The 16,173-nt window shown below is 31.3% G+C and overlaps 2 protein-coding genes across 2 annotated transcripts; one reads left to right on the forward strand and one right to left on the reverse strand.

The window, feature by feature from the left end:
* The first annotated feature begins 4,867 nt into the window (after positions 1–4,867).
* Positions 4,868–7,371, forward strand: LOC126680113 (expansin-like B1). The gene is made up of 5 exons (XM_050375166.2): positions 4,868–5,049; positions 5,119–5,225; positions 6,082–6,263; positions 6,670–6,802; positions 7,019–7,371. Exons 1-5 carry the CDS (start codon positions 4,914–4,916, stop codon positions 7,220–7,222), a joined length of 762 nt encoding a protein of 253 aa, XP_050231123.1. The 5' UTR covers positions 4,868–4,913; the 3' UTR covers positions 7,223–7,371.
* A 1,529-nt stretch (positions 7,372–8,900) lies between these two features.
* Positions 8,901–11,452, reverse strand: LOC126680107 (pentatricopeptide repeat-containing protein At1g32415, mitochondrial). The gene has a single exon (XM_050375155.2). It carries the CDS (start codon positions 11,396–11,398, stop codon positions 9,155–9,157), a length of 2,244 nt encoding a protein of 747 aa, XP_050231112.1. The 5' UTR covers positions 11,399–11,452; the 3' UTR covers positions 8,901–9,154.
* Between the last annotated feature and the right edge of the window lie 4,721 nt (positions 11,453–16,173).

The raw sequence follows: 16,173 nt of genomic DNA on the forward strand, positions 1-16,173 counted from the left end.
AACAATAAAAAAACTCTTTAAATTTTATAGCGGCGCTCAAAAAATTATGTAAATTTCAAATATAAATAAATACTCCTAGAACTTTATAATTAAAAAAGAATAATTCTAACCAACCAAGCCGAAACCAACAAAACTTAAAACCAACCACTTAACCTAACTAAAACTAAAACCATCCATCAAATCCAACCTAACCTAAAACAACCCACCAACCGTTCGGCACCCACCCACCGCTGTACACCCCTCCGTCCGATACCCGTCGCCCAAACCACCTGCCCACTGCTGTCACCGACCACCCACCGCCGCCAACCACCGACCCAAAAATTGGGGAACAGAGCGAGCAACAGCTGTTCCTCCTCTTTCAAAGAGCGGATCTGCTCCTCAAGCGATACCTATATGATAATCAAAAGTGTTGTTCTTTCACAGATTTTTTTTTTGCAGATTTTCAAATTTGAAACTGAAGTAATTATTCCTAATTAATTCCAAACTGAAATAAGCATCAAAAATCAATATCAATTTGCTGCAGAAAATTTTTTTTATGCAGATTTTTATATTTAAAACTGAAGTAATAATTCCTAATTAATTTCAAAATGAAAAAATCATCAAAAATCAATATCAAAACTAATTTTATTTGAAATTAAGATTTAGAAGAAAATACTTTTAGAAAAAGAAAATAAAAATTGTTTAAATAAATTTTAAAGCAATTTTTTTAGATCTAGAAAAATAAAATTTGTGTTCAAAAAATAAACAATTAAAGAAGTACAAATTAAAAGGAGCAGACTCATGATAACACCACCAGAAAAAAAGACGATGACATTGACGATGGAACACAATACCATCGAAAGAAAGACGACAACGATAAAATTTTATTTTCGTGCTCTGATGCGATCAACATCGGTTTTTGTGCTCGCAGACACAATGAATTATGTTTAGAGATATCAAATTTGAGAGGAAAAAAAAGAAAGAGAAAAAAGCGGTTGTGTTTGAAAGAAGAAAGGAAGAGGTGTTTATCCTAAAAAAAATCATTTTTGAAATTATTTTTCAAAAGAAGATACCAACTATAATTAGCAAATTATAGTCAAAGAACTTGTAATTATTTTCCAAAAGTAGATTGGTTTTGAAAATATCCCATTTCCTAATCAAACTAAAAGTCTATTAATAATAATTATAAATAAAGCATCATGATATAATTATAATAATATTTTATATCTAATAAAAAATTTAGGTGATTCATTATTATTACAAAAAATATAAACCAATATTATTATATTATACTAATTTAACAAAAAATAAAGTGAACTCATGTTAATTACGAGCCACGTGCATATAAGCACATAATGTAAACAAAAAATAAAGTGAACTCATGTTAATTACGAGCCACGTGCATATAAGCACATAATGTAAGATTAGTATATACAAAATGGTCAAATAAATTAAGGTTAAAGAGCATCAAGTATAATCAAAATGTAAACAGATACTGAGGTGACAAGACTTTCTAATTAAGATGTAACCTGGCTAGAATTCAAAAGATGATGCAACCACAAACAACTTCATTCAAAAGTTTGGCTCACAAGCACCAGTCCCTGCATTTTGAAGATCAGATTTCATGGCATACAAAATAAATTTGTTCAATTAACTAAAAAGTTTGTTTTCAGCAATATCAAATTTACTAATTTAAAGCTTATGGATTGTTAAACAACTCGAGAGCATCCATAGTAATGATATATCTATTTTATTCAACTAAACAAAAGTTCATTTTACTTTTTAAAATAGTTATTTTTACTCGTTTTACTCTTTCAAATCTAAATCATTCGGAAATTTTCAACCACCTCAGCTCTAATTTGAATATAGACCAAATGTACAGATTGGACCCTATCGTTTAGTTCGGTTTTCAATTTGGATCCTAATAAACGTTTTTTTTATGGAGGTACTTAACGTTATAAAATAATTTTACATCGGACCCTCCGAACCTAAAATGTCACATGTCCGTTAGTGACTGGCATACTTAGCGCTGGCGTATTAGGTTCGATGGTTTACATCTGCCAATCATTAACGGATATGTGGCATTTTAGGTTTGGAGGGTGCGACTTGAATTTTTTTATAACGTTAGGTACCTCCATCGAAAAAAAGTTCATTAGGGTCCAAATTCAAAGTCCAACCAAATGTGAGGGTCCAATATGTACATTTATCCTTAATATAATGCTTCAATTGTTCTTTTATCACCTTAACAGATGAAGTAATAAAACAGGTCACAATGTTCAATTTTAAGAGTCTTTTTATACAAAACCTCAAAATTTCGAGAAACAAAATGAACATCTATTGTCTTTTTTATTCTTTAAATTGCTAACTTTTTTTAATAATTGGAAAATAAAAGCATTTGTGAGATGAATTTAGCCTGTAACGTTAGCGGATTATTGCTGAACGTCTATACCGTTTAAGTTATAGCTCTTAGACTTAATAAATTTTAAAGCTCTCGACACGAATCCGAATGAATAAACACGAAGGGCGTGTAGAAATTGAGTTTGAAGGAATGAATCAATTGACTTGGATATAGCATTGTGTTAATTATAAATTCTGACTCTGACCAGAAGAATCAAAACTAGTGAGAACATCAGAAGATGCTATTTTAAGGGAGCCTTGGTGCAAATGTGCCAAACTAACTCCAATTTTATCTTTCTTAGGTTAAATGGCCGCGGGTTACCTAATTTCTTCCGTATGTTTCAAATTGATATCTAGATTATAATTTATACCTTTTCCATATCATATTTTTAATTTTTATTTCATATGAATACTATTATTATATAGTATTTTTGCAATCAAGTTAAATTTTAAGTAGAATTTTATAATATGTTATCATATTATCGATCGTGTTATCATATTTTTAATTTTAAACATAGGTCTAGTATAAGAGTTGGTATGCCAGTATATTTTAAAAATATGTTTAAACTGGTTTGGCGAGTAAATTAAATTTTCCCAAAATAACATTAAAGTACTTTAATCTAAAATAAAAATACAGATTAAGTACTAGTAAGATGCAAAATAAAATTAAAATATTAATTTGAAATATGTGATAGTATTTTAGGCACCACCCTGATACTTAACCTACTTTTCTCTGATGCCAATTCTGGACTATCCGATCTTTGTATTGAATGAGCAGCTAACCCACTCGCAAGGATAATTAATTCTCATGTTATCCAAACAAAGTTTTATTTTATTTTGATGATTAATTTTAATTAGCTTAATCACTAATTACTAATTTCAATTTTATTTCAATAAAAAATATTCAGCCAATATACATATATAACATCAGAGTTTTCTTATTTTATCACGTGTCAACCAATTTTTATTTATTATATTTTTTTAAAATTTGTAAAGTATGTATATTTTCATTTCAAATGTAGTATTTTAGATTAAATTATGTATACATAACATATTTTAGACAAAATAAAAAAGTAAATTTTGTTCTCACGTGTGCATTTTTTACAAGAAAATCTAATTTTATAATCCAATTAAAAAAAAATTAAAATTTAGTCACCATATTATAAAATATTTTCAATTCCACATAATCAATTATCCCTACATACATGCAAGTATCAATCTCCCACTAACATAAAATTCTACATTCTACACGTATCTCTAAAGGGATTCTGAGTAGGGATTCATCAAGAAATCTGAAAAAACTATCCACTCGTAGAATTAGTTGAAAAGCATTAACATTTGAAAGAGTTGAATTTTATGATCTCGAATTCAAATTCGATAGGATAATTAAAAATTCAACTCAACTAGCCTCAATTTAAAATAACCCTTTCAATAAAAATAAGCATACAATTATGATATAAATAATTAAGAAAGATAAAAATATTGATAAGCAAAATATTTTTGATATTTCAACTCAACTCGAATAAGTTGAACTCGATTAACTTCAAATATCTTTTTAACTAAATTAAAGCAGTTTGTGAGTTAAGTCAATTCATTTCGCTTACACGCATCAAACTTACCCTAAAACCTTTTAATTTGATTGCAAAGAAAAAAATATTAAACTAGAATAACAATTAACTAAAAGCTTTAACTCAAATGGTATAAGCACTTAGCAGTAAACTGCTAGGTCATGGGTTCGATTCCTTCCATAAGCGCTCCTCCATTTCCAAATTATCAAAAAGATAATAATAATTAACTAATGACTTATTTTATTAGATATTTCAACAAGACAAGAAAACGTGTTGTAAAAATCAAATCAGTGGACAAACGAGTAAGTCCACCGTTCCCAATTCAACTGGTTGAATAAATTCTGTTGAAAAATATATTTTCAAATTGGTTTCTAGTTTAACCGGTTGAACTGTAGGATCAACCAATTTAATCGCTAGTTCAGTTATCAATTCAACCGCAAGTTTAAGTTGGACCGAATTTCTGCTTTTATGAGTTAATTGTTGGACTGGATAGTTAGTTGTAAGGACGGATCTAAATAGAGGTTATAGTGGCCAATTTTTCATGTTATTTTAATTTTTTAAAAATATGAATATAAAGTTTAATAATATAATTTTCCGCCTTAAAATTCATAGCGTTGTCCACTTAAAAATTTATATTTTACTAATTTTACCGATCTTACAAACTTTCAGTACAATCTTATATGTCAGCCAGTCCGGTCTGGCTATCTAATCGCAAGTTTTTTTTTTTCTTTTTTGAAAAAAAAACAATTCCAATTTCCAACTTACAAGTCTAGCTTGAAGACAATGGTAACAGAATCCACTAAGTTAAAATATATGCACATGCATATACAAATATATTTGAAATTCAAACCTGGCGTAATTGACCAACTTAAAAAAACTATATTGGACCATATATTTTGTTATAAATACTATAAACCTCGTTAATTTCATGCACCACCAACTCATATTCTTTGCTTTTGAAATCATAAAATGGCCCCTTCTCTTCTCATTGCAACTCTGATCTTCCTGCAGTACTCTCTGATAACAGAGGCTACGACATGTCGTGACTGTTTCATTCCGTCTCGTGCAGCGTACTATCCAAATTCTGATGAACAAGGAACAGACAGTAAGACATTTTCATAAAAAAATAAACTCATAATTGGCTAATAATAATGCTGAGCATGTATATTTTCAGGAGGAGCTTGTGGATTTGGTTCGTTTGGAGCAACGATCAACGGCGGAGATGTATCCGCTGCGTCTAACCTATACCGTGATGGCGTTGGATGTGGTTCTTGCTATCAGGTATCAAAGCATCGCGTTGTTGGATATAACCGAATTAACCGATCAAATTAAACTAAACTTTTTATGCTCGGCTTTGAGTTCATTATAATTTTGAGTTAATCCGGTTTGGTTATAGTTAATAATTTTAAACTTTTTGTTTAATTTGGTTCGGTTTTATTTTTTTTAAATGAAATTTTTAAACTAACCGAACCGACTAAATTAATCGATGGATTTTTTAACTTTTTAGAAATTTAAGATATTTTTAAAAAATTTATAGGACTTTTACATATCAAAAATCTACATGTATTTGTATGTAATTAAGAATTAACTCCAAAATTTATTGGTAATAAATATCAATAAAATTTGAATATTCTGATGATCAAAATAATTGACCAAACTAAATTTTTATTTCGATTTGGTTCGGTTTAGCTATCAAATCGACCGATGCACACTTATGCATAGAGCTACGATGCACATAAATTAACTTTCAATTCAAAATTTTATTTTAGTTATAACCAAGAAAGTCAAATTAAATCAGCTAAGTGTAATTTTACTCACGTGACGGCTATTAATTAAATGGTTGTATAAATTATCGATAAACTCACTCAATTGAATCAAGAAAAATCAAATAAATAGAATACAATCATTCAGGTTGTCATGCGAGTAAATTTAACTTGATTGAAGAGCTACAATTAAAATAAAAAAATTCAAATCAAGTTATAGTAAACAAAACTAAAAAGTAAAGTTAGAATTGATAAAAACAACCAACCTTTGAACCGAACCGAACTTTACCCCTTTAAATTGGTTTTTTATCTTCTTTTTTAAAAAAAAAAAAAAAGCTAAACCAAACACCTCCTAATCTTTTTTCTTTTAACAGGTGAAATGCACCAACAGTAATTATTGCAGTGACAAAGGAGTAACTGTTGTCGTGACCGATCAAGGCTCCAGTGATAATACCGACTTTATTCTCAGCAGTCGAGCCTTCGGTCGGATGGCTCAAACTGCAGATGCAGCTGCATTGCTATTATCACTCGGAATAATTGACGTTGAATATAGGCGGTGAGATGTTATTGTACTTGAAAGGGTTAATGTCACCATATAGTACAACCTTTTACGTTTTTTTTTTCTTTTGAAGCACAAACTACAATTTGTCTATCCTTTATTACAACCTTTACGAATTCTTCATTCTATAGCCCGATATACATTTTATGTTTTACTTTTTTTTGTTAAAATGACGTCGTTTTTGACTGTATGGATGATGAAAATGACTTTTAGACATTTATGCTATATATGCCATATAATGAAAAATTGTGTTATTAAGTGAGACACTTTGTAATTTGTACGTAGAAGGTTGTGCAATATGCTAATGTTAAGCCTAGCTACTTGAAAATATCATGCTTAATTTTAAAAAATTGACCGGTTTTAACCGTTTTCGTAATTTTTCTATTGTTTTTTTTGTATGCAGTGTTTCATGCAGCTATCCTAACAGAAACATAACAATAAAAATTGATGAAAATAGCAACTTTCCATATTACTTGGCTTTTGTCATATGGTATCAACAAGGCCAGCAGGATATTACTGCTGTGCACCTATGTGAGGTAACATTTAATTGAAACTCATTTATACTCTTCACTAATTATCTATGTTGCACGAAAATGTCGAAACGGGAAATACTCGGAATTTCATAAACTTTACTAGAAAAGGAAATAAAACGTCGATAAATAATATTCGATAGATTTTCCTGCTACGCAGCTAATTATATTGTAACTTTATAATAAAACAAAAGTTGATCATATTAGAAACGTTATTTGCAGACTCAAATTTCTGTGTGCAAGCTTTTGGATCGGAGTTACGGAGCAGTATGGACAACTACATCGCCCCCAAGCGGTCCATTGTCGCTGAGGATGCTATTCAGTAGTGAGGATGGAGATGAGACATGGGTTGTTCCGGTCAACAACATACCCCGCGACTGGAAAGCTGGCGAAACTTACGATACGGGGGTTCAAGTGAATGTATAATCAGTCCTGCAACTCACACATCGCTCTATATATATAGTATTATATGTAGCTAATCAAAATGTTTAATTTGTTCATTGTTTTAACAAGAAGGGAATATAGTTTAAAAAGAAATGTATGTTCATGAATGTAATGATTTCATTTTTTACAAATAGATTTCAAAACAAAATGTCAAAAAATGTATAAATTTATAGGTACATCCTGGGGAATTTTTTTGTTTCAAAAAAATGCATTCAGTACAAATGAATACAACTGCGTAAACAACAAAGAATTAAACATAAAAAAAGGGTTAATCTCAATAAAATACCAGATGTTTGCGAGTTTTGTCAGTTATAACCAAACTTTTCAAAATTGTCTAGTTTAGCCATTTTTGGGATATTTAGAACCTTTTATAGCCATTCGCAAAAAAAAGTCAAAAAATTGTCATTCGTTAATGGGCTAAACTAGCTGATTTTGATTGATTATGTTAAAAAATGTTTCAAATATTCCATATCAATCAAAATCGGCTAGTTTAGCCCATTCACGAACGATAAAAAATTTGATTTTTTTCGCAAATGGTTAAAAAGGTTCTAAATATCCCAAAATTGGCTAAACTAGACAATTTTGAAAAGTTTGGTTACAACTGACAGAATTCTCAAACGTTTGGTATTTTATTGAAATTAACCCAAAAAAAAACTCACTCATTGTAGAGCATCATACGAGTTCCGCGAAAATAATGCGAATCTAAATCAGCACGAACAATATCTTAATTGCATAGGGGCACAACCCTAGAGCAGCAAATTATACAAAAAATTCTTATAAGTACTTAACTTAGGCTTTGATCATGTCCTTAATACAGATATACTTGTCTATGCCTACTTGGATTGGATGATCAAGCTATAATTTGGATTGATGACACAAGCAGGATGAGTGTGCATCATTGATTGGTTGACTTCAAGAAGTTTAGGATTGACGACATGGCAAAGTTAGTTAGAGTTAGTTGTTCATGTATTTTGTATGAGCTAGTAGCTTATTTAATAAGTTACAGCTACAGCTGTAATTTGATTAGTATAAATATTGATTCTGTAATCTTGAAATCGAGAACTTACCGGCGGTTGCCGAGCTCCATCTGGTCCGGAATCCGACATTATATGTATATACGCGTAAATTACCATCAGTCGTGGAACTTGAATGGTAGGCAACCGTGGAGGAGAAAGATGCGGTCATCCTGATTTCTCATTGTCCATCATCTTTTTGCGAGGAGGTGATTAATTAGCACTTTTCGCTCCATGTTCTGATGAAGGTGTGTCATTTTGAGCTAGCTTTTTACAAGGAGGTGATATATCAACATTTTTATTGATCGTATAGATGAAGGTGTATTATTTCGAACCATCTTACGGAGAGATGATAAATCAGAATTCAGGTCATTGATCGATCTCTTGGTCGATATTATAGAAACATTGGAAACACCAAGGCACCATCAAAATGAACCTTGTTTGAAGGTATTTTTATTAAAGCCACTTAATTGCCTTGATTTGATATTTTGTACCAATTTGAAAGAGCAGAATGAAACCTTCATTGTTTAACACATGTATGTTTATAGTATTATACAAGATCTTGAAATGGGTCCATTTTTAAAAAAATATAATTTCATAATTCAATTCTTAAATTCTTAAGCAGATTATTTTTTTAATAATTAGTATTTGTTATTAATATATATCAATTATCATTTATCAATATCAATAATAAGCTATACATCACGGATACAGATACAGAAAAATGGGATTCTTTAACACAGACATTGCAAAACCGTGTTACTTAAAGGTTTTTTATGCTAAAATGAAGTTTCAGGTCTGAAACGCCAAATGTCCTACACATTTCCGAAACGGGAAAGGTTCACTGAATAAAGTATGTATGCTACTTAGGTAGTAAGAGTTTCTGTACATACCTATCTGTCTAGGCAACCGTTGAAAGCTGCGATTCATCAACAAAATGAAACAACAGTGACAGCATTTTAGTTGTCTCTGCTTCCATTTTATCTCCGGACAGAAAGACGGATGTTCTTCCATTCAGCACTATCCAACTACATCCCGGAATCTTTTTCACACCCTTCGATCCCATCTCCTTCCGCAATTTATGCTCCTCAATATGCCGGCCATTTGCTGCATATACATTGCAAAGTAGTACGTGAGCAGGTGCATTCAGTGGATCCATCTCAAGGATTCGTGTTGCAGCTCGTTCAGCAATTTCAGAATTTTTCTCACTAAAACTACATAAACCGAGCAATGCTCCCCAGATAGCATGATTTAGTTCCATAGGAAGTTTCAGAATAAGTTCTTCTGCTTCATTAAGTTTTCCAGCTCGGCCCAAAAGATTAACCATACAAATGTAATGCTCCAAACTTGGTTGAATTGCATAAATATCAATCATTGCATTAAATAACTCCCACCATTGATTTATTAACCCTCCATGACTGCATGCTGAGAGGACACCCAGAAAAGTAACAGAATTCGGAAAAGTTCCCGAATCTAACATGGCTTCAAAAACCTTCAACGCTTCATTTGCTAGCCCGTGATGTGAGAATCCCATAATCATGGAATTCCAAGAAATCAGATCGCGAGAGTTCATTTGCGAGAATAATTTATATGCAATTTGAATCTCTCCACATTTTGCATACATTGAGATTAGAGAATTTTCAAGAATTAAGTCATTTTCAAGCAGCATTTTTACCAGCAAACCGTGCAGTTGCGTTCCTTGGTCAAGAGATGCTACTGCACCTACAGCTCCAAGAAGTGTAGCAAATGTAGAACCAAGGGGACTAACACCTTGATCTAACATCTGGGTGAATAAAAACATAGCTTCAGATAAAAGTTCATTTTGGACATGTCCTGAAATCATCGTTGTCCATGCTACTGCATCCTTTTCAGGCATATGATGGAACAAGTTGCATGCTTCAGCTGCATTTCCAACACTGAAATAACCATCAATCATTGAAGTCCAAGTAATTTCGTCCCGAATAGGTGTAGTGTCAAACAAATTCCGAGCCTTATCCAATTGTCCACTTCGGATGTAACCATTGATCATATAGTTACAGGACTGAACAGAACAATTCGAATTTTGATTAAACTTGTAACGCGCATAATCCATGAAGCCCAATGAAGAGTACATGTAAATCAGGCTTTTCAATAACCTTCCATCATAATCATCACACTCTAACCCAGTAGAAATCACCCTAGTGTGCAATTGCTTGCTAAGACGACGAATTCCTAAACCAGCAAAAGCATAAGCAAGTGAAATGAAAGTCTCCACATTCGGAGTAATATCGAAGCTCTTCTCCATCTCAAGAAAAAGCAGCAATGCGTCTTCATATAAGCCATTCCAAGTGAATCCACCGATCATGGCAGTCCAAGAAACAACATTTTTCTTAGGAGTCTTCAGAAATAAACTATATCCCTCCTCTACCTTACCCGTTCTACAATAACCCGATACCATGCTAGTCCAAGTAATGACATTCTTATCCTCCATTTCATCAAATAAAGCCCTCGCTTCTTCCATCCTACCCTTTTCTGCATACCCCGCAATCACAGTATTCCAAGAAACAACATTCTTAAGCGGACTCTCGTCAAAAACCGCCCTCGCATACTCCAAACCTCCATTTCTAATCAACCCAGCAATCATCGCATTCCACGAGACAACATTCCTTTCCGGCATCTCCTCAAACAACCTAATTGCCTCAAAAATCCTTCCAGCATCAGCCAACCCGCACATCATCGAAGTCCACGAAACAACGTTTCTCTCAGGCATTTCGTCAAACAACTTCATTGCCTCACCCAGCATTCCGCAATGCAAAAACCCTGACAGCATTGCATTATAAGTAACGATATTTCTCTCGGGCATGATATCAAATAGCACTTCAGCTTCATCAACAAAGCCATTTCTCGAAAACTTCGTAAGCAACGAAGTCCAATAAACAATAAGCCTGACGGACCTTTCAGGCATTTCGTCGAGCAGGTTGCGTGCATCACGGAATCGACGCTGAGAAAGAAGACTGAGAAGCTGATAGTCATTAAAAGTGAGCTCAGGGATATGGGTGTTTGAAGATTCAGATCGATAAATTAAAAAGGGAAAGAATTTGGAAGAAAAATTAAGTGAATTTGTTGGAATAGAGAATTTTAGCGCTGTGCAGCAAAAGGCGCGCATTAACAAGGTTTCAAAAACAAAAAAACAGCAGTTAGATGCAACGGTCAAGTAAATAGATATTTGCAATATTTTGACATTTAACTATTACTTTTAAGTCTTAACTATTAAATAATTTAATATTGTAAAGCATCTATTAAATTACAATAAGCCGATCAATAAATATCGCAAACTAAATTCACATAAATTTATTTTTTTATCTTTATGAGGCGAAAAGATAAATATTTTTATTTTTTTAATTATCATCGTTTATTACATGCGACTTTATATAATTAACTGAATGTGTAATTGGATGGCTCATGAAATGGCTAGAAAATTTTTGTAGCCTTTTTAAGAGTTTTTTTCAGTAAATTATGTCAATTATGTCTGTCAAAAATTATGTACTTCTATTTTTCAATATTAATACAATTCTATTTGGCAAAAAAATATTTATTGATAGCAGTATATTTTTTTTATAATATTCCACATTAGTAAAGAAAAATAATGACACTTCATTTGGTAGTACGAGAGCAACCTTTTAGCCACTTTATTGAATAATTTTTTTAAAATAAAATTGAGCTAGAAGACATGTTTTTTGGTTTGAGAATAAAAAAAATCAAATAATATATTGTTTAATCTAAATAAATAAATCTTTTAGTCTTATTTTTAAAAAAAATTACAATCGACGTATCCTTTGATCTAAAATAAATAGGCCCAACGACATATTGTTTGATAAAAAAAACTACTTTATCTGAATAAAAATTTCTAATTCCGCCACTATCTAGATAATGTTGTGTCAATTTAGACTATTAATCACTTATGACACTCCAATTTAGGCATTTGACTAACCAAAATTTTTGAACTAAATTTTGGCCCGCTAAACCCCCTAAACTTGACCTAATGATCACCTATGGCACTTTTGACCTAAAACCGCCCAAAAAACCACCTCAAGCCCCTTCTTTTCTCAAAAATACCCAAAATACTCATAAAGTCAATAAAAAATCAAACCAACCCAATCTAACTAACTCTAAAGTCACATACCTAATCAAATCAAACATATTCCATTCATTCAACCAAATCATATTTAAATCACCAATCCACCTAATCAAATCATACCACTCAATCGGAAACAATCACCCACCGCCAATCTTTCCGGCCACCACCGCCATTACCGGAAAAAAATTATTTATTTTACATAAATAATTATTTTTAATTTGAAAAATTTAATTTTTTTTAAATTGATCCGGAGAGCAGACCTGCCGACGGTGGGTCTGCTCTTTGTAGCACCCACCATTGCGGGTGTCTGCTTTATAGCAGACCCACCACCGGCGTGGGTCTGCTCTTTGGTGGACAATTTGAAAAAAAAATGTATATTTAAATTTTTATATAAAAATATAATTATTTATTTAATTTTTAAAATTAAAAACAAATATTTATTTTATTATTTTAATAAATTTAGGTTTGGTTAGATTATTTTTAATTTAGTTGTGTTATGTTTGATTTGGTTGGTTGAGTGACTTTAAATTTGGTTAGATTGGGTCGGTATTGGTTTGTTTGTTATTCTTATAGATTTGAAGGGTATTTTGGTCAAAAACGCTAAATATGCCATAGGTGATCATTAGGTGAAGTTTAGGGGGTTTAGCGGCCAAGATTTAGTTTACAGGTGTCTTGGTTAGTCGAATGTATAAATTGGAGTGTCATAGGTGAATATAAGTCGTGAGTGTATAATTGTTTTTTTTTTTTTATGATGGTGAATATATTAACTTCAGAGCTTGAAAGTCTTACAATAGCTCCACCTGGACTAATGAACCAGCTTTCTTAAAAAAACTTCGTTCTTAACCCTTCATAACCAACAATTATTTCATCATCCATGCTATCACTAGATCTATTGGGAAGTCCTCTTTTTTCGTTTCCAATATAGTTTATTAAGGGTCGCTGAAACATTTAAATTATTTCAAAAATACTAGTATTGAATTTCAATGCATTTCTTTAAGTTAGTCAAAATTCAATTTTTGTTTAGTAAAAGTATTTAGCTAATTTTGATGATGGGGCATTGGTCAACCGAATTATAACATTTGTCACGTAATTAATAATCCAATAATATGTAGGAGTGTGAAAAATCGACCGAAAATGAATAACAGAACCGACTAGAAAAATAATGCTTGGTTTGGTTTGATATTTTAATAAATATTTAGATATTCGGGTCAGTTTTTTTACCATAATTTTATTTTAGTTAGGTTTAAATGTAAAGTGAACCCAAAAACCAACCAATTTGATTCTATTGGTTATTAAATACACTTTTTTAGAATTTCAGTTCAATAAATGTTTTTTTGGCTTTACGGTTCATTTTATGTGAATATATGGTGCAGTTTTTTGGATAAAGATTTCTTCATATTCATTTGAACATGAGGAGTCATGTTCATTAATCTACAACATTCATTATTAAATAGATGATGTACATTAATGAAACTAAAATTTAATTTTTTGTTTTACACCATTCATTTTTCAATAAATGTTGTAGATTTGATGAATATGACTCCCCATATTCAAATGATCGCATGAGGGATCCAATCTCAATTTTTTCATGTATTATACTATGTGAATAATAAAATTCAATAAACATACATTCATTTTCAGAATATTAATTTATTATTCTCTTATTAACATGAGAGAGTATAATGTCAAATATTAAAATCAGACAACATATTAACGGAAGTTTGTTTATTAGTTACCAAAATAGATATAAATAAACATATTTCTTACTACAAGATATGTTACAAAGATTGTAGTAAAAAATTAAAGAATAAAAGAATAATTATAATAAATATCCGAATCAAATCGAACCAACCCAAATCACTCAACCGACAAAACCAGGAGATATATTACATGTCGAACTTTGTTCACACAAGAATTTCTCCAAAACCAGGTACTCACTATTATTTTATTTTTTCAATTCAAAGAATACCCACGGTGGCCGCCATAACTTTGTAAGAAATATCAGTCAACTTGTTTAGGTTTTTATCAGCAAGCGATAAAGCAGGATTATTTTGAATTCCGTCACATGCATTAACGTTATTGAGCCCAGCTACGGTGGCCTTCTGAGCTCCGGCAACCTGCTTTGCTTTTGCAAGCTGGGACGCCGATCCAAACGACTGTTCTGCAGCAATAAACTTGGCTTTGCATTGTTCGACTACGGCCAACGCTACCGGATTACTTTTAGCCGCCGGGAGGAGGTGCTGCTCAATGGTAGCTAGGGCATCTTTTGATGCTTTCCAAGTGGCTTCAGTTGATTTTTGTAATAATCCATAAACATCGCTAGCACCGTCGTTTTTAAAAAATGTATTGCAGTTGCCGGGATCTGAAGTTTTCGCACATATTTTGCCGATTAATGCGAGATCAGCTCTTGTTAGAGCGAGAAGTGATACAGTCAAAACCGCGATTAAAGAAACTGATCGGAGAAGATGAGCCATGTTTTTTAATTGATTTTACGTAAACAAGAAATTGCATGTTTCAATAAGCATGCAGTTAACCTATTTATACGTACGAGTCTTGCACTAAATAAGGAAATTAATAGCGTAACAATCAAATAGCAATTTGTTGGTTATAAGAAAATAATAAAGAAAAGTCAACAAGAAAACTGTTTTTACTATATTTTATTTCGGAGATTTTCAACTTTCATCACAAAGATATGCTTATTATAGAAGGATTTTATAAATGGAGGCAATTTTATTGACATAGACTATTGATAGATATATAATGAATCTTCAAAATTTTATGGTCATTAATTTTATCTAAACGGATTCATTAACTTTTATTTTCTCATCTTTTTTAAAAATAATGCTTGTATATATGTATATTAAAACACACTAATCTGTTTCTTTTTTAGAATTAAACCACAGTAATCTAATTATATTAAATACATAATTATTTTTGAAAACACTTGAATAAATTGTTGTATAATTTTTTCTACAATATTATATGTTAGTGAAATTTATTATCCAACTTTTTTATCCATCACACATCCTAATATAATTTTCATTAATTGGAATAAGAAAAAATCAAACCCTTTAAAATATAGGCCTAATGATATTGAAAAATCCATTTTTTTGACTTTTTTAAAATCTATTCAAACATTTTAAAAATTGTAAACCTATCACAATTTATTCAATTCGTTAGAATTTATCCAATTTTTTTAAAATCGATTTAATATTTTTCAAAACTGATACAGTCAAATTATTATGTGATATCCCAATGGACAATATTTTTCTTATCGTTTTTTAAAAGATAAATATATTCAATGGCTGTTGTAGATAAAACTGAATCAATTTAAAAAAAATACAATAAACTTGTTAAAGTTGGTAAGTGATGGATACCGAATTTTACCATAAGTAAAGTGGGATCGAGTCGTACAAGATTCACCCTTAAAGACAATATCGATCTCTTAACCGAAGAGGCTAAAAGCCAGATGAAACTGGTAACCGAATCCACAAGATACATCTTTACCGAAGGAGTAATCTGAATTATGATGATAAGACAGAATTCCTTGGAGACTCGGATAAAGCGCGTCGCCTGAAGGATAATTCGCCCAAAAACTAGTTCTACGAAATATATCTTCTATTTGGACACAAACTCTAACTTAAAAAGATAAGCTTATTCACGAAGATATACCTGAATAAGATTTCTACTTGAATAAGAACCTCTTTCCTATCCAATATTAAAATCCTATTAAACAGGAATCATTTTCCTATTTATAGTTCACAGGGTATACATTCAACTACTACATAAAGAGTTTGAAATAA

The sequence above is a fragment of the Mercurialis annua genome, linkage group LG5, assembly GCF_937616625.2.
Source record: "Mercurialis annua linkage group LG5, ddMerAnnu1.2, whole genome shotgun sequence".
Taxonomy (NCBI): Eukaryota; Viridiplantae; Streptophyta; class Magnoliopsida; order Malpighiales; family Euphorbiaceae; genus Mercurialis; species Mercurialis annua.